The sequence below is a fragment of the Puma concolor genome, chromosome A3, assembly GCF_028749965.1.
Source record: "Puma concolor isolate L17-30 chromosome A3, mPumCon1.1.hap2, whole genome shotgun sequence".
Lineage (NCBI taxonomy): Eukaryota > Metazoa > Chordata > Mammalia > Carnivora > Felidae > Puma > Puma concolor.
In genome coordinates, this window is record NC_141669.1 from 45,781,806 (window position 1) to 45,803,487 (window position 21,682).

The 21,682-nt window shown below is 36.8% G+C and overlaps 1 protein-coding gene across 4 annotated transcripts in view; it reads right to left on the reverse strand.

The window, feature by feature from the left end:
• CTNNA2 (catenin alpha 2) overlaps positions 1 to 21,682 on the reverse strand; it is a 1,114,437-nt gene that overhangs the window by 950,594 nt on the left and 142,161 nt on the right. For all 4 annotated transcript variants that reach the window (XM_025932078.2, XM_025932082.2, XM_086700738.1 and 1 more), the window contains exon 2: positions 20,378 to 20,484. In XM_025932078.2, coding sequence (XP_025787863.2) covers positions 20,378 to 20,479 — 102 coding nt within the window. In that variant the 5' untranslated portion in view covers positions 20,480 to 20,484. The remainder of the gene's footprint in view (positions 1 to 20,377; positions 20,485 to 21,682) is intronic.

The window sequence follows — 21,682 nt, forward strand, 5'->3', positions numbered from 1 at the left end:
AGACTTTCCAAAAATAGAGTTATAATTCCAATTCATCGTTCTTACTTCAAGCATACATTATCTAAACTATTATTCCTGAACCATTATAAAATAGAATTTCTGCTCAAAAAATGAGGTCCTTGAAAGCATCAAACAACACTAAAGAAAAGCTATCCCTAAAATCCTTTCCTTTGCTAAATCCAGAAAAAATCTAGAACAAATAGAACAAATGTCCATCATCCTCAATTCAATACAACACCTGTCCTTTCTTGGAAACATGCTCCCATGAAGGATAAAGTATGAAACCATTAAATATGTATAACCAACCAAAATATTCTGAAATTTTTAATAATTGGGTGAAAATCATTTTTACCATGCTTGAATAAATCACCTAAAGGCATTTTTGTCTCATCTCTTTATAAAATTCCCCTTGGGGATGAAAATAAGCTTGAAAAGTTTCAGTCAACAGTATAAATTGAGAGTTCGTGTTAAATAAGCCATTGAAAAGTACAGTTTAGAATAAAATTACCATCTCAGCCATTACCACAGGGCTCCACAGTACATTTACAATAATAGCTATATTTTGTAATAACATCATATTCATGTAATTCATACATTGTTTTCATTTTTAAATTTAACTAACATGCTGCAGGAAATCCTAAAAAAAATCCAGCATACTTCCTACTCTCACTTTCATTTTTCCAAGCCTAGATAATAATATAGCAGCAATTATCAATACTCTTGGGATGAAAAAACACAAAATTACTAGTGAAAAGATTAAGCAATAGATATGACACTCTCCTAACCCCATTAATTTTTTAAAATATACTTTAAAAAAGGACAGTAAAACCTAATAAATAATTACAGTTGAGTTGCTCCAAAAACTGTATCTTAGCTCTGCTAAGCTTGGAGCCTTGAATCATTCCAAAGTAAAAGAGTGAAGGAAGAGAGAAAGCGAGAGAAAGATTCTCATTAAGTGAGGAGGGCACTAAAAAAAAAAAAAATTAAATAAAATAAGGAGGGCACTTACTGTGTCAGCGAAGAGATCATCATTCTCCTGATAATTTGTCGGAAATTTCCTGAATCACTATTACATGCCAGGCCAAGACAATAATAACACAGAGAAAAGAATTGCTGGTCTTGTGGGTGATAAAGATAATACTTACAAGCATGCATGCATACTGAAACCCCAGACACACACACATACACATATTTAAAACCAGGAATTATAACATTGTGGGATGAAACATAATGAGGGGAAATACAGGATGCTCTGAGACAGTGGAGACCAAGCCAGTTTTGTGGGTGTCAAAAAAACTGAAGAAAGCGGCATCTAGGATAAGAACTGAAAGATATGTAGGTGCTAGCCAGTCTAGCCAGTGTAAGTGACAAGAAAGAAAAGAGAATTTCCAAAGCATATGTAAAATGAGACACCACTGAGTTCTAGAGACAGAAAGCAGTTCTCTTTAGTTTGAGAAGAGAAATTGAAGCAGGAGTGACAAGAAAGGGAGCAAAAAGAAACACAAATGAGGAAAGGTCTTATAGAGGAATTTGTATTTAATTTAAAGTCAAGAGGTCAAAAATTGCTCTAAAAAAACAATATTGACAATCTCTGCTTATTCTTTCCTGCATTGCTGATATAATCACTTGAGATACTAAATTTGGCATTATCTAAAACTGACAAATTAGTAATGAAATCAATTCTTGTTTCAGAGCTGAAACAATAATCACAATAGTATGTCTCAAATGTAGCATGGGACATAGTTATGTTACACAATGATCTGTTGTTTAGCTGAACTTCAAATTTACCTGGGTGTCCTGAATTTTTATTAAACCTAGCAATCATGGTCAGGTGGCAGTCAAGGAAAGACTTATTTGCAGAGTCAACTAAGTGGCACAAGAGTGATGATGGCTATGTGTGGCACCAATCATCCAATACCAGTTTGACTAATAGGATGTTTGTAATGTTTTTGAGAAACTTTAATGAAGATCATTCTGCCCAAAATTATATTTAAAGCCCATAAATTCCTTTGAATGCTGGTAATTGAGAAAGATAGTTTAATCGAACACAGATCAAGCAAAATTATTTTTTTCAAATGTTTATTTATTTATTTATTTATTTATTGAGGGGGGTAGGGAGGAAGGGCAGAGAGAGAGAGAGAGAGAGAGAGAGAGAGAGAGAGAATCCCAAGCAAGCTCCACATTCAGTGCAGAGCCAGAAACGGGACTCAATTTCCCAACTATGAGATCATGACCTGGGCTGAAATCAAGAGTCAGATGTTTAACCAACTGAGCCACTCATGTGCCCCACAAAATTATTTTTCTAAAGAAAATATAGATTATTTATATGCAATGTGAAAAGACATTAATATTTTCTACATGTACATATACAAATATGCATATGCAATGTATATGCTGTATATGTATACTATGCCTTTCATTATAAAGATGAACTATAGATTTCAACATATGAAAAACAAAACATTATTTCTTAGTTTGGTCACTATGTATCAAAAAATTGCCTGCACGCCAGGTGGCTAAGTCAGTTAAGCATCCAACTTTGGGGCAGGTCATGGTCTCAGGGTCCATGAGTTCAAGCCTCCAATCGGGCTCCATGCTGACAACTCAGAGCCTGGAGTCTGCTTTGGATTCTGTGTCTCCCTTTCTCTGTCCCTCCCCCACTCACACTCTGCCTCTCTCTCTCTCTCTCTCTCTCAAAAATAAATAATAAGCATTAAATTTTTTAAAATGATACATACTCTTGACAAACTAATGCATATATTCATCCTTAAAATCCCATAACAATAATTGTTTTTGTCAACATCTTCCTTAAAAAACTACTGCAACAGGGGGCCTAGGTGGCTCAGCTGGTTAAGCATCCAACTTTGGCTCAGGTCATGATCTCATGACCCCAAGCCCCTAAGTTTTCAAGTTCCAGATATTAAAGTCCATTGAAAATAAAATCTCGTGATGATAAGCCTTCTGATTTTCAAAGCCAAATGTTATGGGGATTTGCTTTCTCAGTGTGGGTACCCCATGCCTGGGGTGCTCAGTGTGGGGTCTGCTCCTCTCCCTTCTCTGTGCCTCCAGTGCAGAGAGTGCAGTCCCTCCTATGGACAGTCTCATGGGTCAATTCATTCCCAATGGTCTCTGCCCCTCCTACTGTTTTTGATATGCCCTCCTCCCTACATTTAGCTGTGGAAAGTCTGTTCTGCCAGTCTTTGGGACATTTTCTGGGTTATTTACACTGATGTGGGTGTTACCTACGTGTATCCATGGAATAAGATGAGTTTAGGATCCTTCCATCTTCCAGAGAAGTCCTCTACTACTCACCATAGCTTGCATAGTCCAGTAAAAAGAAGATTTCTTCTGCTTGGCCATAGCAACCTTCCTAATTGCACCATCTTAAACAGGGAAATGATACGGTCAAATTACACACTGTTTACAATGTGATTCTGATTGCTGTTTAGAGAATGTATAGGAAGTGAGCAAAAGTGGGATTGGTGGATTATTTAGGAAGTGACCCTGTTGGCATGGTGTGAAAGTACTTGGGTTTAGAACCAGAACTTCAGCAGCAGAGATGGAGAGAGGTGGGCAGATTGGAGAAAAGAGAGTCCAAGGAGAATTCTTAGGTTTGAGAAGAGGGCTGAGTGAAAAGATATAGGCTGAAGGTACAAATTTGAGTGTTGCCAGCATATTGGTAATTCTTAAAGCCATAGGGATGGGTAGAATCACCTGGAGGAATACGCAGAAAAAAGGAAAGAGGACTCCTAATTCTAAGCCCTAAAACCCACAAACGATAGAGAAGGTAGAAGTAAGAGAAATAAGATAAAGCAAAGACTGAGAAGGCACAGCCATGAAGTCAATATATCCTAACTACAGAAGGAATCAGAGTTATGTCAGAATGAAAGAAAAACCACTGCTTAGATTTCTTATGACTTTTCCTGGCCTTTCTTCCTTCTTGATTATGTGAAAACTAAGCATATCTTTTGTACTTTCAACAGGATGACAAGAAACAGAAAACAGGTACGTTGCCATGCCCTAATCCTTAATCTAGATCTCTGAGAAGCTTTAATTACTTTGATAGTTGAGGGCTTACTGAGTAAATGCAATTCTGTCACTTTGTAGGCCTTCTTATGCTTGGTGGAGTGGATTTTTTACTAGCCAGTTCAGATAAGGTTTCTATATTGTCCAAAGTAGTTATGAGCTAACCTCCTAGAATTTCTTCCTTGAAATTTTTGAATTAGTATGCATAAGATTTTAATTGTCCTGTTTCAAGCATATAAAAATCATTATTCTTTTCTGATATTAATTTTTAAATGTAGTTTTAAATACAATTTTTCCCGGGGCGCCTGGGTGGCGCAGTCGGTTAAGCGTCCGACTTCAGCCACGTCACGATCTCGCGGTCCGTGAGTTCGAGCCCCGCGTCGGGCTCTGGGCTGATGGCTCAGAGCCTGGAGCCTGTTTCCGATTCTGTGCCTCCCTCTCTCTCTGCCCCTCCCCCGTTCATGCTCTGTCTCTCTCTGTCCCAAAAAAATGAATAAACGTTAAAAAAAAAAAATTAAAAAAAAAATACAATTTTTACCGTTTAAAATAGTAGTTATTCACTGAAATGGAAAATGGAAGGGAAAAAATATTTTAGGGCTTGAGTTTATTGCCAAGCATAACAGAAGAAACAGATATTGCTAATTCACATGCATTTAGCACTTAATAGGGAAAACAGGTATTTACTTTAACTTATTCATTTGAATGTTAAGGAATTTGTCTACATCATGTTTGCATTTCAGCAAATTTCTGGTTTGGGCAAGACATAGGTGATACAAACAAGAAAAGGAACTAAGTCCTGACAGTAAGAATATATTCAGTTCTCTTTGGCTTTCTTTTTTCCTCTTTTTTGTCTGCTTGTTTGTTTCAAGTTTTTATTTAAATTCTAGTTAGTTAAGGGGCGCCTGGGTGGCGCAGTCGGTTAAGCGTCCGACTTCAGCCAGGTCACGATCTCGCGGTCCGCGAGTTCGAGCCCTGCGTCGGGCTCTGGGCTGATGGCTCAGAGCCTGGAGCCTGTTTCCGATTCTGTGTCTCCCTCTCTCTCTGCCCCTCCCCCGTTCATGCTCTGTCTCTCTCTGTCCCAAAAATAAATAAATGTTGAAAAAAAATTAAAATAAATAAATAAATAAATAAATAAATAAATAAATAAATTCTAGTTAGTTAAAATATAGTGTAACATTGGTTTCAGGAGTAGAATTTAGTGACTCATCACTTACATATAACATCCAGTGCTCATCACAAGTGCCCCCTTAATACCCAATGCGCATTTAGCCCATCCCCCTTCACCTCCCCTCCAGCAACCCTGTTTGTTCTCTAGAGTTGAGAGTCTACTTTATGGTTTGCCTCTTTCTCTCTCTCTCTCTCTTTTTCCCTCTTCTGTTTGTTTTAATGTTGGGACTGTACCCATTCCCTACCTTCAATTTATTCCTTTACTCTTCCCATTTTACTCTACCAATTCTCTGTGGTTGATGTACTAGCAACCTGCCATTTCAGTATTTTCAGCCCTTGTTTTCCTGAGGAGCAACAGACTTAGTCCAATTCACCTTAGGACTTTAATTATGTGTTCTAAGTCTCTCTTTTTTCATCTATAAAATGGAGAAAATAGGGGTGCCTGGGTGGCTCAGTTGATTGAGCATCCAACTTCAGCTCAGTTCATGATCTCACAGTTCGTGAGTTCAAGTCCTATGCTGGACTCTGTGCTGACAGCTCAGAGCCCAGAGCCTGCCTCAGATTCTGTGTCTCCCTCTCTTTCTCTGCCCCTCCCCCGTTTGTGCTCAGTCTCTCTCTCTCTCTCTCTCTCTCTCTCTCTCTCTCTCTCTCCTTCCCCCCCTCAAAAATAAATAAACATTAATTTTTCTTAACGAAGAAAATAATACTGACTTTACCAAGTTGATCCACAAAGTAATGAAAACTCCTAGAAATATCTAAGGTAATATCACAGTAATAATAAACAAACATTAGGACTTTCCCTCCTTTTCTCCTTAGAGGTTCTAGATTATCTGTGGTTAGTTCTGTACTAATGGAGAAGAACTCCAACTAAAACCAGGGCAGTAAAAACTGTCCAAAGCAAAACCCAAACTCTAATTAAAGTAATTTAGAAAATTTAGTTCAACAGCTTGTACCACTACTATGAGCAGGCCTCAAAATGTTACATGTAAAAAAGAAACTAAGATTGGTTGAGCTTACTAAATTGTGAGGGAAAGCCACCCAAACCCCCTTTTTCATGAAAAAAAAAACACAGAAATTAAAAACTGAGGCAGCATGTACAGCACTCATAAGACGTTAAGACTTCTCTTTTATCCTCTACTAGATAAAATGTCTCTTATTAGGATTCATAAAATAATCACTGTGTTAATGTCAGAAATTATTGAAAGTAAATATTTTGATAGAAGAGAAGTTATGTCATTGTTAATATAGTTAGCTTGTATTCTAAAACCATATATAGCATGCTAAACTTTTGTTGTCCTAGGCTAATGAGGAGGAAATAGAGGCAGAGGTTGTGTATTAACTGTGGGTATATTTATGCTAAACAAAAGTGAAATGATGCCAAAATGCACTCAGTGGTTGTGATTTGCAGTAGTTGGTTCTAAAGGTAGAGGAAACAGAAATTTAAAAATATATGGAAACAAACGAAAATGAAAATACAACAATCCAAACACTTTGGGACGCAGCAAAGGCAGTCCTGAGAGGAAAATACATTGCAATCCAGGCCTATCTCAAGAAACAAGAAAAATCCCAAATACAAAATCTAACAGCACACCTAAAGGAAATAGAAGCAGAACAGCAAAGGCAGCCTAAACCCAGAAGAAGAAGAGAAATAATAAAGATCAAAGCAGAAATAAACAATATAGAATCTAAAAAAACTGTAGAGCAGATCAACGAAACCAAGAGTTGGTTTTTTGAAAAAATAAACAAAATTGACAAACCTCTAGACAGGCTTCTCAAAAAGAAAAGGGAGATGACCCAAATAGATAAAATCATGAATGAAAATGGAATTATTACAACCAATCCCTCAGAGATACAAGCAATTATCAGGGAATACTATGAAAACCTATATGCCAACAAACTGGACAACCTGGAAGAAATGGACAAATTCCTAAACACCCACACTCTTCCAAAACTCAATCAGGAGGAAATAGAAAGCTTGAACAGACCCATAACCAGCGAAGAAATTGAATCGGTTATCAAAAATTTTCCAACAAATAAGAGTCCAGGACCAGATGGCTTCTCAGGGGAGTTCTACCAGACGTTTAAAGCAGAGATAATACCTATCCTTCTCAAGCTATTCCAAGAAATAGAAAGGGAAGGAAAACTTCCAGACTCATTCTATGAAGCCAGTATTACTTTGATTCCTAAACCAGACAGAGACCCAGTAAAAAAAGAGAACTACAGGCCAATATCCCTGATGAATATGGATGCAAAAATTCTCAATAAGATACTAGCAAATTGAATTCAACAGCATATAAAAAGAATTATTCACCATGATCAAGTGGGATTCATTCCTGGGATGCAGGGCTGGTTCAACATTCGCAAATCAATCAACGTGATACATCACATTAATAAAAGAAAAGAGAAGAACCATATGATCCTGTTAATCAATGCAGAAAAGGCCTTTGACAAAATCCAGCACCCTTTCTTAATAAAAACCCTTGAGAAAGTCGGGATAGAAGGAACATACTTAAACATCATAAAAACCATCATCCTCACACACAGCTAACATCATCCTCAATGGGGAAAAACTGAGAGCTTTTTCCCTGAGATCAGGAACACGACAGGGATGCCCACTCTCACCGCTGTTGTTTAACATAGTGTTGGAAGTTCTAGCATCAGCAATCAGACAACAAAAGGAAATCAAAGGCATCCAAATTGGCAAAGATGAAGTCAAGCTTTCGCTTTTTGCAGATGACATGATATTATACATGGAAAATCTGATGGACTCCACCAAAAGTCTGCTAGAACTGATACATGAATTCAGCAAAGTTGCAGGATACAAAATCAACGTACAGAAATCAGTTGCATTCTTATACACTAACAATGAAGCAACAGAAAGACAAATAAAGAAACTGATCCCATTCACAATTGCACCAAGAAGCATAAAATACTTAGGAATAAATCTAACCAAAGATGTAAAAGATCTGTATGCTGAAAACTATAGAAAGCTTATGAAGGTAATTGAAGAAGATTTAAAGAAATGGAAAGACATTCCCTGCTTATGGATTGGAAGAATAAATATTGTCAAAATGGCAATACTACCCAAAGCTATCTACACATTCAAGGCAATCCCAATCAAAATTGCACCAGCATTCTTCTCGAAACTAGAACAAGCAATCCTAAAATTCATATGGAACCACAAAAGGCCCCCCGAATAGCCAAAGTAATTTTGAAGAAGAAGACCAAAGCAGGAGGCATCACAATCCCAGACTTTAGCCTCTACTACAAAGCTGTCATCATCAAGACAGCATGGTATTGGCACAAAAACAGACACATAGACCAATGGAATAGAATAGAAACCCCAGAACTAGACCCACAAACGTATGGCCAACTCATCTTTGACAAAGCAGGAAAGAACATCCAATGGAAAAAAGACAGTCTCTTTAACATATGGTGCTGGGACAACTGGACAGCAACATGCAGAAGGTTCAAACTAGACCACTTTCTCACACTGTTCACAAAAATAAACTCAAAATGGATAAAGGACCTGAATGTGAGACAGGAAACCATCAAAACCCTAGAGGAGAAAGCAGGAAAAGACCTCTCTGACCTCAGCCGTAGCAATCTCTTACTTGACACATCCCCAAAGGCAAGGGAATTAAAAGCAAAAATGAATACTGGGACCTTATGAAGATTAAAAGCTTCTGCACAGCAAAGGAAACAACCAACAAAACTAAAAGGCAACCAACGGAATGGGAAAAGACATTTGCAAATGACATATCGGACAAAGGGCTAATATCCAAAATCTACAAAGAGCTCACCAAACTCCACACCCGAAAAACAAATAACCCAGTGAAGAAATGGGCAGAAAACATGAATAGACACTTCTCTAAAGAAGACATCCGGATGGCCAACAGGCACATGAAAAGATGCTCAACGTCGCTCCTCATCAGGGAAATACAAATCAAAACCACACTCAGATATCACCTCACGCCAGTCAGAGTGGCCAAAATAAACAAATCAGGAGACTATAGATGCTGAAGAGGATGCAGAGAAATGGGAACCCTCTTGCACTGTTGGTGGGAATGCAAACTGGTGCAGCCATTCTGGAAAACAGTGTGGAGGTTCCTCAAAAAATTAAAAATAGACCTACCCTATGACCCAGCAATAACACTGCTAGGAATTTACCCAAGGTATACAGGAGTACTGATGCATAGGGGCACTTGTACCCCAATGTTTATAGCAGCACTCTCAACAATAGCCAAATTATGGAAAGAGCCTAAATGTCCATCAACTGATGAATGGGTAAAGAAATTGTGGTTTATAATCACAATGGAGTACTACATGGCAATGAGAAAGAACGAAATATGGCCCTTTGTAGCAACGTGGATGGAACTGGAGAGTGTGATGGTAAGTGAAATAAGCCATACAGAGAAAGACAGATACCATGTTTTCACTCTTATGTGGATCCTGAGAAACTTAACAGAAACCCATGGGGGAGGGGAAGAAAAAAAAAAAAGAGGTTAGAGTGGGAGAGAGCCAAAGCATAAGAGACTCTTAAAAACTGAGAACAGGGGCGCCTGGGTGGCTCAGTCGGTTAAGCGTCCGACTTCAGCTCAGGTCACAATCTCGCGGTCCGCGAGTTCGAGCCCCGCGTCAGGCTTTGGGCTGATGGCTCAGAGCCTGGAGCCTGCTTCCGATTCTGCGTCTCCCTCTCTCTCTGCCCCTCCCCCGTTCATGCTGTGTCTCTCTCTGTCTCAAAAATAAATAAACGTTAAAAAAAAAAATTAAAAAAAAAAAACTGAGAACAAACTGAGGGTTGATGGGGGGTGGGAGGAAGGGGAAGGTGGGTGATGGGTATTGAGGAGGGCACCTTTTGGGATTACCACTGGGTGTTGTATGGAAACAAATTTGACAATAAATTTCATATATTGAAAAAAAAATAAAGGTAGAGGAAATCAACACATCACATGGTGCATGGTAGTGAGTGTTTGCTAAACACAAAAGACCCAGAGCTAGTGCAGTCACATAATTGTTTACATCATACGCGATGACGTAACATCATCCATCAAATCAATGTTAATTTCAATTTTTGGCTTTGTGCTTTTAGTACTTATTTTGTAATTTTCTTTATAAAGAAACATATGTGCATACATAATTCCACATTTATGCTACTTTAAGTCCATTCTAGAGTTGGGAAAATTTTGTTTTCATTTCTTTGTTTAAAAGGGCTCCATACATTACTCAATTTCTAAAACATGGTCAACACAGCTGGCCATAAAACAAAAAGAGCATCATTCCCATCTGGTGGCAGACATCAAAATTTTGAACATAATCCCAAAACAGAAATTAATCTAATTCCAGACAATATACTAGTCAATTAAACTCCTATTTCACAAGTGGCAAACACAGTACTACCAAGAAATCCCCCATATCAGTTCAATACAAAGAATTATTTCCAATATAATAACTACTTTAGGTATATGCATCTACTGTAAAAAAATGCAGCAATTTAAAAAATTTTACTATTAGTGGGTGAAACAATAAAAATACTCCATTCCAATTAAATATTAATATGTGTGATAAGTAAATTCCTAAATTAAAACCTCATTATATCTTTTCAAATCCTATTTTTAATATAAAATAAAGAGATTTTTAAATAAAAAGTTATGGTATTTTAGTTAGTTCATTCACCCACAGAAACTTCTATTAAAGACAGACAAACTAAAACATTTTTTCACACCAGAAAATTAGCATCCAAAACTTAAAAAGGGATTGGCATAGGGAACCTGGGTGGCTCAGTTGGTTAAGCATCTGATTCTTGGTTTCAGCTCAGGTCTTATTCCATGGTTCATGAGTTCAAGCCCTGCAGCAGGCTCCATGCTGGGCTGGCAGTGCAGAGTCTGCTTGAGATTCTCTCTCTCTCTCTCTCTCTCTCTCTGATACCACCCCCCACCACCACTTGCTCTCTCTCTCTCAAAGTAAATAATTTTTTTAAAAAGGGATATGAGGGGCGCCTGGGTGGCGCAGTCGGTTAAGCGTCCGACTTCAGCCAGGTCACGATCTCGCGGTCCGCGAGTTCGAGCCCCGCGTCAGGCTCTGGGCTGATGGCTCGGAGCCTGGAGCCTGTTTCCCATTCTGTGTCTCCCTCTCTCTCTGCCCCTCCCCCGTTCATGCTCTGTCTCTCTCTGTCCCAAAAATAAATAAACGTTGAAAAAAAAATTTTTTTAAAAAGGGATATGAGAATTTAAAAATAAATATATTTTTTAAAAGGGTATGAAAGTTAAACACATTTAATTTAATTAATTTTAGCATATCGTTTACTCTGTATATAATTTGAACCCTTTGACAAAGATGACATAAACTATTTCTTGTAACATTGTGGTGTCACATTGAAAACCACCCAACCACGTTAATCTTTGAATCTCATGAATAAACCATGAATTAAGGTAGTTCTCAATAAAAGATTAAGTCTCAGAAGTTACTTCATTTCGGAGTGTCAGTTTATTTCTGGAAAATTTTCAGTTTTAAACCCCCTGATTTTACATTTAAATCTCATGATTTCCTACTTTTAAATGCACCAAGGTAATTAACTATAGTTGTGAGTCACACAAAGATGATTCTTTTTATGAGGACTTAATATCCAAAGAAGCAGAAAACCAAATATTTTTTTAAATATAAAATTAAATTTAAAAAAATTTTAAAAATATTTTTAAGTATGTTAGGTTCTAATTATTTCGCTTTTGAAACAATTAATTTTTGAGTACAATTTTAAAATATGTAACTATAGAAGCCACTAGAGCCTAACCTAATAGAGGCCCATAAACATTGGCCTAATAGAGGCCAATGATTAAATAAAGCTCCTCTTCTTAGGAGGTTCCTTCCCCAGTATGCCAATTTGGAACAGCTCATTAAACAGCAATGGTATTTTTTCAGATGCTCATTGTTATTTAAGTTGCAGATTCATCTTTCTATAAGGAAATAAGGAACTAAATTCCAGAAAATTCCATTCTATTCTATTGTGATGGATTGAGTTGCATTAGTTTACTGAAGTTGAATTCCCATTAACTTCAGATGTTCCTGTTTTAGTAATCTTTGATTAAATGTAACACACCATTCTTCTCTAAATCTGCATTAAAATATTTTTCTAAAGAAAATATCTAAAAGTTAGAGAGGGAGGGAGTCAAACCATAAGAGACTCTTAAAAACTGAGAAGAAACTGAGGCTTGATCGGGGGTGGGAGGGAGAGGAAAGTGGGTGATGGGCATTGCACCTGTTGGGATGCACCTGTTGGGATGAGCACTGGGTGTTGTATGGAAACCAATTTGACAATAAATTTCATGTTAAAAAAAAGAAAAAGGAAATATCTAATGACTCCTTATTTTATACATAGTACCCATTTTCTAATAAATGGAAAGCCATTATTAGCAGGTAATGAAGAATGCACCATTAAGAGCAAACCTATATCAGAATAATATCAGACACTTCATGAATCACTTTAATACACCATCTCATGTATCCTTTCAATAATTCTATGAGACACAAATTATTATTATCTATAATCTACACTTGATAACACATTAAGTAATTTATTCAAGTTATCATTGGGAACACTGTACTTATAATCAGGCCCCCTTGACTCCAAACCTCTACTTCAATGGCATAAAAATAATAACAAATTTTTACATTAAATAACTATAAAATTAAAATGGATTTGATACAGGAAAAATAATCATCTTTTTAAGTTTTTCAACTAAAAAGAGAATATTTTCCTGTTTTGATTTGTGGTTGTTTTGAACTGATGGAAACTCTATTTTTTTATATTTATCTTCTACCTAGCCACCTAACCCCATTCTCATATTAATTTTAAATACAATGATATCATAAAGAGAGGGTGTTATCTGTCCTATCCCTATGTTTACATGGTACATTTCTTTATTTTGAAAGTTTGGTCCTATTCCTATTTAGAATTTTTATTGGAAAAGTGTGCAAAATTCTATCAAATGTCTTTTTAGCATCTAATGGTATAATTTATTGAGCTACTAAAATATATTTATTTAGTTTCCTCATATTAGGCTATCATTATTTCTTTTTAATTTCCTATTTTGTTATATATATGCTGACATTTGAATATACTACTGGATGGTATGTACTTTTTTGGTTGTTATTGGTTTTGTTTTTTTTTTTTGGTTGTTGTTGGGGGGGTTGTTTTGTTTTTTTGTTTTTGTTTTTTGTTTTTTGTGGGTTTTTTTTTTTTTTGCATTTAACCTCAGAAATGATACAGAACCATCATTGTCCTTTTGTTTTGTTTTTTTAATTTTTTTTAACGTTTATTTCTTTTTGAGACAGAGAGAGACAGAGCATGAACGGGGGAGGGTCAGAGAGAGAGAGGGAGACACAGAATCTGAAATAGGCTCCAGGCTCTGAGCTATCAGCACAGAGCCCGACGCGGGGCTTGAACTCACGGACCGCGAGATCATGGCCTGAACTGAAGTCGGTCGCTTAACCGACTGAGCCACCCAGGCGCCCCTCATTGTCCTGTTGTTAAAAAGAGTTATTTTAAAGTATTTTGAATTATTTAAAATAAAATTATGACTCTTCAAAAAGTGATTAAGGAGTTATCTTTTTCTATGGCTGAAATATTAGTTTAAATAACATTATGACTATCAGTTTTCTAAATGTCTAATAATATTTACCTTTGCATCCCTCTGTTCTGGTGCCTTTTTTGGGGGAGGGGAAAGAGTGAGCATGTGCACACTCATGAGAGAAAGGAGGGGAAGAGGGAGAGGGAGAGAGGAAATCTTAAGCACTGCACTCGGTGCAGAACCCAACATGGGGATATCTCTCACAACCATGAGATCATGACCTGAGCAAAAAATCAAGAGTTGGACGCTTAATTGAATGAGCCACCCATGTAACCCAGTTCTGGTGCTTTTTGATAACAGATCTTTAAATAGCTTTCCAATATGTATATGGCTTATTCTAGTTTCACCTTCTTTTGGATGTATTTTGGTAATTTAAGTTTTTCTAGGAATTTATTCCCATCCTCTATGTTTGCATGTTTCATCAGAGTAGAGTTGCATATAATAGTCTACTATACTTTTAAAATCTCTTGTTCTTGGAATTATTTATGCTTTCTCATTCATAATCCTATATGTTCTTTCTTTATATATTTTCCATAATTTGTGCCTTGAAGAATTTTTATTGTCCATTTCAAAGAAGGATCAAATTTTGAATTTATTTAACCCCATTAATGTTTGTATTCTATTTTAGTGATTCCGGTTTTCTTTGTTATTCTGTTCTCCTAGTTTCTTTTGATGTTCTTTGTCTAATTTCTTAAGATGAACAATTAGCTTATTTTTATTTTTTTTCTTTAATAAAAAAGGCATTGAAAGCTAAAATTTTATAGTAAGCACAGCTTTTATTGGGTGTGTATATTTTGTTAGGAAGACATCACCTTTTTCATTAACTCTTATACAGTTTGCATTTCCCTTTGGTTCTAAGAGTTATCTAAGAGTGCTTCTTAATTTCTAATATATTTTTTAGTTTTCTAATAAAATTGCCTAATAAAGTGCTTAAGTTTCCTAATAAAACTTAGTATCACAGAATGTGGCCTATTAAAAATCTTTACTTTTTCTGAATTAATAAAAAGTTTGGGCATCTTGTTCAAGTACTAAACTTTCTAAGGTGAATCCTTTTTTATTTGAAATTTCATGATTTCCATAATGTAAAACTTCTCCAAAAGGAACCTTGCCATTTCAACATTAAGATAAAATGCAGCCTCATTTATTTTTATTTATTTTTACTTTTTTTAATTTATTTTTTCAATATATGAAATTTATTGTCAAATTAGTTTCCATACAACACCCAGTGCTCATCCCAAAAGGTGCCCTCCTCAATACCCATCACCCACCCCCCCTCCCTCCCACCCCCCATCAACCCTCAGTTTGTTCTCAGTTTTTAAGAGTCTCTTATGCTTCAGCCTCATTTATATCATGGTTGGAATGAGATAGTTTTGTTGGCTATTTTAAATAATAAATAGTAAATTCCTAATGTCATTTTTCTTTTATGACAGTGAATGAATTTTACTGAGAACCACTTAATTTCTGATATTTATCTCATTACTTATCTATCCCTCACAGAAAAATTGTAGGATAGTTACGGTCATACTGTTATTGAATACCGCTATGAACTTTATTCAGTCCATAAAGTTGTGTATGTGTGTGTGTGTGTGTGTGTGTGAGAGAGAGAGAGAGAGAGAGAGAGAGAGAGAGAGAGAGAGACAAATAGGGCTTTGATTTTCTTTCTCAGTTCCATCTTTAAAAATAAATATATGTTAAGCAAGAAGTTTATTCCTAGTATTTTCTTATCTCTCTTTCTTATTCATATTTCCTTCAAAGGTCAACAATCATGTCAATCCTATCATTAAAGGCTTTATTCTAGGGGAGGGAATGCTTAGTCCTGATAGCAAAGCCATAATGTTACATAGAGAAGTTTGTCTGAAAAGTCACATTTTGAAAAGAATCTCTCTCTCTTTTAAATCAGAGTAGGAACACTGAAAAGAAAGATAATCCATTTAGATATCAGAAGACATTAAAGGGATGTTAAGACTTGTTACAGTGTTAAATCACTATGTGAATTTCAACAGAGTTTTAAGCATCCTCCTGTATTAAATTAACACATATGAATTAAAATTTAATAAGTAGAAATATTAATAACCATCATATTCATAAATAATATAACAATATACATTAACATAATATATAATGTTATATAATATATAATGTAATAATAAATATTTTTAATGCATTGCCTTTATCTGAAAGGATTTAGGTAACTGGACTGAAAGATAAGGAAAAGAATAATCTTTAATTGTAATCTTAGATATACTATTCTTTAGATAAGGCAAGTACAACAGCAAAATATAAATACCAGAACATTGTAAGACGTAAAAGACAGTTTACGTGTAATATTTTGTTTCCTCATGCGAGCTTCATTCCTATGTTTTTCCTTGACTTATACAGTATTGGTTTATAGCTAATAGAAGCCTGAATATATAGTCGTCAAAAAAAAAAAAAAAAAACAGACAAATGGAAACTACATTGAATCAACATTTACTTTATAACAGTCATTATGTTTTAATTATTGTGTTTCATTTAATCTGTATGATAAGGATTAAATATACTGATATATAATCTGAAGGTAAAATTCTGAGGCTAGGAAAAGGCAATCTGCTTTTTTTTTTTTTTTTGTACATTTATTTATTTATTTTGAGAGAGAGACAGAGAGAGCTAGTGCGGGAGGGGAGCAGAGAAGGGGAGAGAGAGAATCCCAAACTGACAGCACAAAGCTGATGCAAAGCTTGAACTCAGGAACTGTGAGATCATGACCTAAGCCAAAATCAAGACTCAGACACTTAACCTAACTGACTGAGCCACCCAGGTGCGGTAAGGCAGTCTGCTTTTGAGTAGGCTTAAAAAGCAGATTATTCTGACTCCAAAATACCTCCTTAGCCAGTCTTTCTCAGGTTATCTATGATGAAAAGCTGTATGTTTGTTATTCCAATACCTCATAAAGCAAAGCGTTGTAAAATACAACAAAATGAATGATTCAAAAATTTAAAAGGATAAAAAATACAAGTCTAAATTGAATTCTTAGATGAACACACATAAAATTATTCTGTAAAATGGTTATAAAAAGTCTAAAACTTTCTATTTCTATACTTAATGCAGACCAATAACAACTCATGCATAGGCCTTCGTCTACAGGCCGTAATCTGAGTGGCCAACATATTCCCAAATCTAAGATCCTATGAGCATTAAGTGTTTCTCGAAGAAATTTTGATAGAACTAACAAGAATCATGACCAAGTGAAAAGTGTGCATAAATCTAACGAAATGTTTCAACAATTACATACAAAGATGTCCTCTACCGGGGCGCCTGGGTGGCACAGTCGGTTAAGCGTCCGACTTCAGCCAGGTCACGATCTCGCGGTCCGTGAGTTCGAGCCCCGCGTCGGGCTCTGGGCTGATGGCTCGGAGCCTGGAGCCTGTTTCCGATTCTGTGTCTCCCTCTCTCTCTGCCCCTCCCCCGTTCATGCTCTGTCTCTCTCTGTCCCAAAAATAAATAAACTTTTGAAAAAAAAAAAATTAAAAAAAAAAAAACAACAAAAACAAAGATGTCCTCTACCTAAACGACAGAACTTGTGACTGTGTTATCTTAAATAATAAAAGGGACTTTGCGGATGTGATTAACTTAAAGATCTCAAGATGGAGACACTATCTTAGAATATCTGGGTGGCCCTGATGTCATCACAAGGGTCCTCATTAAGGAGAAACAGGAGGGTTACAGTCTGAGGAGGAGGGGAGATGGTAAACACTGAAGTCAGAGAGAGAGAGAGAGATTTGGAGAACGTACTATGCTGCTGGCTTTAAGGAAGGAGAAAAGCACCACAACCAGGGAATGCAGGTGCACACAGGATGCTGACAAAGGGAAGGAATGTCCTCCTTAAGGAACACAGCCCTAACAATACCTTGGCTTTAGGAGTTCTGGCCTCTAGAACTAGAGAGTAATAAATGTGTGTTGTTTTAAACTCCTAAGGTTGTGGTAATTTGTTAGAAAGGCAATTGGAAACATACTGATTTTGGTCTGGGGAGTAGGGTGCTGCTATAACAAATACCTAAGAAATGTGGAAGTGCCTTTTGAATGGATAATAGGCAGAGGCTAGAAAAATTTAAAGAATTTTAATAGAAAAATTTAGGTTTTCCTTGAACAGACTCAGTAAAAACAGGGCTACCAAGGCCTTGCTTGCAAGGACTCAGAAGGAATTGAGGTACATAGTGGAGAAAGCCTCTATTATCTGAGAGGATATCAAAATCATCATAAAAAGACTGTAGAAAGGCAGGTGCTAAAGGAGACGCTAGTGAGGGCTCACAAAAAAAATAAAGAACATGGTACTAGGAAATGGAAGAAAGAGTGACAGAAAGCTTGGATGAACTGTGTCCTACACTTATGCGGAAATCCAAATTTTACATAATGAAGATGGAATTTTAGCTGAGGAGTTTTCCAGGAAGTGACCTGGTTTCTTCTCCCTGCTTATAGTAAAATGTGAGAAGAAAGAAAGAAATTGAGAAAATAACAGTTAAGCTAAAAGAAACCAGAACTTGAGGATTTGGAAAATTCTCAGCATATGTAGATTGCAAAAGGCACCGGAATTAGAAAACTCACTCTCAGGAAAGCATGATCTGGAGAGAAAGCCAGTTGTATGTCTGGATAACCTTTGGCTTGTGCCTTGGAAGGACTGAAAGCTCACGGTATTCAGTCATACAGAGTGCTCTTTGAAGAGTTTAGGCATGTGACTGCTGGATCTCCAGCCATTTCAGCAGAGGCCAAAAATGAGATGGGATTATCTGGGAATTTTCTGTGAAGTAGCCTGTTTTCTAACAGAGTGAACCCCAGAGACATACAGGGGAGAACTACACGTTTCTGAAGAATGTTATATCCAGTGTTTCTACACTGCCAGTTTGGATTGAGAGTGACAAAAAGGATACAATTCAAAAGGGCTGCTGGACTCCCAAATGTGCTGATAAAATATTCAGCTGAAAATATGCGCTACCCTTCATGAAAAAGGAATAGCAGTTCTTAGGGTGTAGAGCCGGGCGCATAGGGCAAAGCCTCAGGCCACAGAGGATTATTCCCAAGCTTTCAAAACTGAGGGAATTTGCTCAGCTGGATCTCTAAATTGGTTGAGATTGATAACCATTTTTTCCCCCTTCCACTTTCTCCCTTTTCAAATGGGAACATCTGTAACTATTTTCTTATGTCTGTGCCACCAATGCATTTCGGGAGCATATATTTTGTTTTCTAGTTTTACAGGTAACAGATGGAGAGGAATTTTGTTCAGGAACGGATTTTAACCAGAACCTTACCGAAACCTACTTTAGATGATTGAGACGACGAGATTTGTAATTTTTAAACTGATGAAATTTTGATGAGATTTTGGACTTGAGAAGATTATATAAAAGGTTGAGATGTTTGGGGAATCTGGGGATATGGTCTTTTCCATGTGGGAAGGATGTGAATTTTTGGTAGGGGGGTGGGCACAGGGCAGAATATGCTGAGCTGAATAACGATTCCCAAAGATGTCCGTGTCCTACTTCCTGGAAACTGTGAATATGTTATCTTAAATGGCTGTGATGTGGTTAAGAATCTTGAGATGAGATTGTTCTGGACTGTTTGAGTGGGCCCAGTATAATCACAAGGGTCCTTATAAGAGGGAAATATGAGGAGATGTGAGGACAGGGAGCAGAGATCAGAGTCAGAGAGAGATTTAAAGATGCTACATTGCTGGCTTTGAATACGAAGAAGGCATCAAAGAAGGCAAGTGGACTTCAGAAGACGGAAGAGACAAAGACACGGACTTTCTGCCAGAACCTCCAGAAGGAATGCAGTTCCACCAACACCTTGACTTCAGGATTTCTGACCTCCAGAACCTAGGTAATAAATCTGTGATGCTTTAAGACTCCAAGCTTGTGGTACTCTGTTATAGTAGTTAAAGGAAACCAGTATGAAGGGCCTCCACTTAACTTGGTATACCTCCCTAAAAATATACCATAAAAACCTTGAATTTTCACATTCCATGAATTTCTGAGTTTAACATAGCAGATAATATGCTTCCTAAGGTACTAAAAGCCAACTTTTAAAACTTAAATCCTGAGGATATTTTTTTTTCTGTTGACAGTCATCTTGTGGAAATGTGGTGACTGTGACAACAGAAAAAATGGAACATTTCAACTTTCCAACATGATAAATTCTCCAACGTAAACTAAAGAAAAAGTAATACACTTTGCTCTTAAATATTAACAGTTCTTCCCAACTGTGCACTAGCATCTGAAAGTGAACTAGGGATAGTTTATTTAGACTTTGAATTCATTACTGCAAATGAGAGTCCCCTTCACCAAGGCCCCCTCTTTAATTATCTCATCAACCTAATTTCAAACATCATACGATGAGTTTGTTAAAAGGCACTTCAGAATGTTATTGGGCCATAAAACTGTCCATAGTTCTGGCAGTAACGTACATTCAGTGATCAGCATTATGGCATGATTTATTTGCTTAGAGATTTCTAAGGTTTTTGAAGTGTTACCATATAATCACAATAGAAACATACACATGTAACAAAAGTGTTTCAAACCATGCCTTACCTGTGTAACAAGTGGCTCCAAAAGCCTCTCCACTGTTAGTGTCCGGATTTCCAAACTTTTGGGGTCCCATTTTAAAATGATCGGTGAAGTTGCCGAAGTCATGCTCCCTATAGAAACACACATTACTGGTAAGAAATAATGATTACTGAAATAATCTGTTACCTTGGGGGTTCAAGATAAATAAATCACCAAAACTCAGAACATACTTGGAGGTTATATGTCTCGTTAAAACCTGTCAAATTAAAGATGGGGAAAGCAGAACTATGTGAGGCGGTGGTGTTGGAATCAGATTAAAACCTGAGAGCTCCTGATGACACCTGTGTACATTAGACAAACTTCTGGGATTCAACTAACACGGAAATATTTCACTCACTCAATATTTAGTACATGTATCGATCTGCTATGTGCTGGGAAAGAGTTGGACCTTGACTCCAAGTAGTTTACGGTTTCAAGGTAGAGAGAGCCAAGGTAGGCAACACTTACATCTCAGCGTGACCCAGGAATGCAGAGGGCTATGGAAAAACTGAGAAAAGACACCAAACTGGGGCTGGGAAACCAACAAAGATTTTCAGGAAGCACAGTAAATCTACCATGATCACCAGATGAGGGATCTATTTCATAACAAATAGCTACTTTGTTTTCTTCACATCATAACTGGCCACTGAGGATATTATACTCCCTGTGGCAGCTGAGTTTCATCCTCTTAAGTAGGAAAGATATTTTGCAAACTGAGTGATGACGGTTTTGAAAATTAGCTTGCTGCTATATACATACTCTCTGATTACTCACTGCATTTACATTCTTGTCCCATAAAATTAGTGTCTGATAAGGTTATTTATTTCATTCTAAAGCAATCCTCTCCTACCTAAGAACCACTGATGGGCGGGTAGCATTCTCCCACATATCAAGCACAAAATATGGCCCTGGCCTCAACAGAATAAATTATACATTCTATCAGGGGTGTGTTTCTCAGTGAGAAACTGACTGCTCTTTGCTGAATACATTTCGACAACTAACCACTAGACAAGCAACCTTAGAATGTACAAACTAAATCTGAATCATTTGCTTTAATACCACTACAAATCACACTGTTCATAGCTATTCTCTTCTTTTGAATCAATGTCCCCACTCCATTCCCTCCTTATAAATCAATGTAGATGATTACTGCTATTAAAATTAACACGACAAAGAAAGCCTATCACAATAGGCACACGCCTCTTTACTGCACTGCTACAGCAAATACACCCAACAAATTTGCTTTGGCGGGGGGAGAAAAGGCAAAGATACAGTGTGCTGGTATTTTAC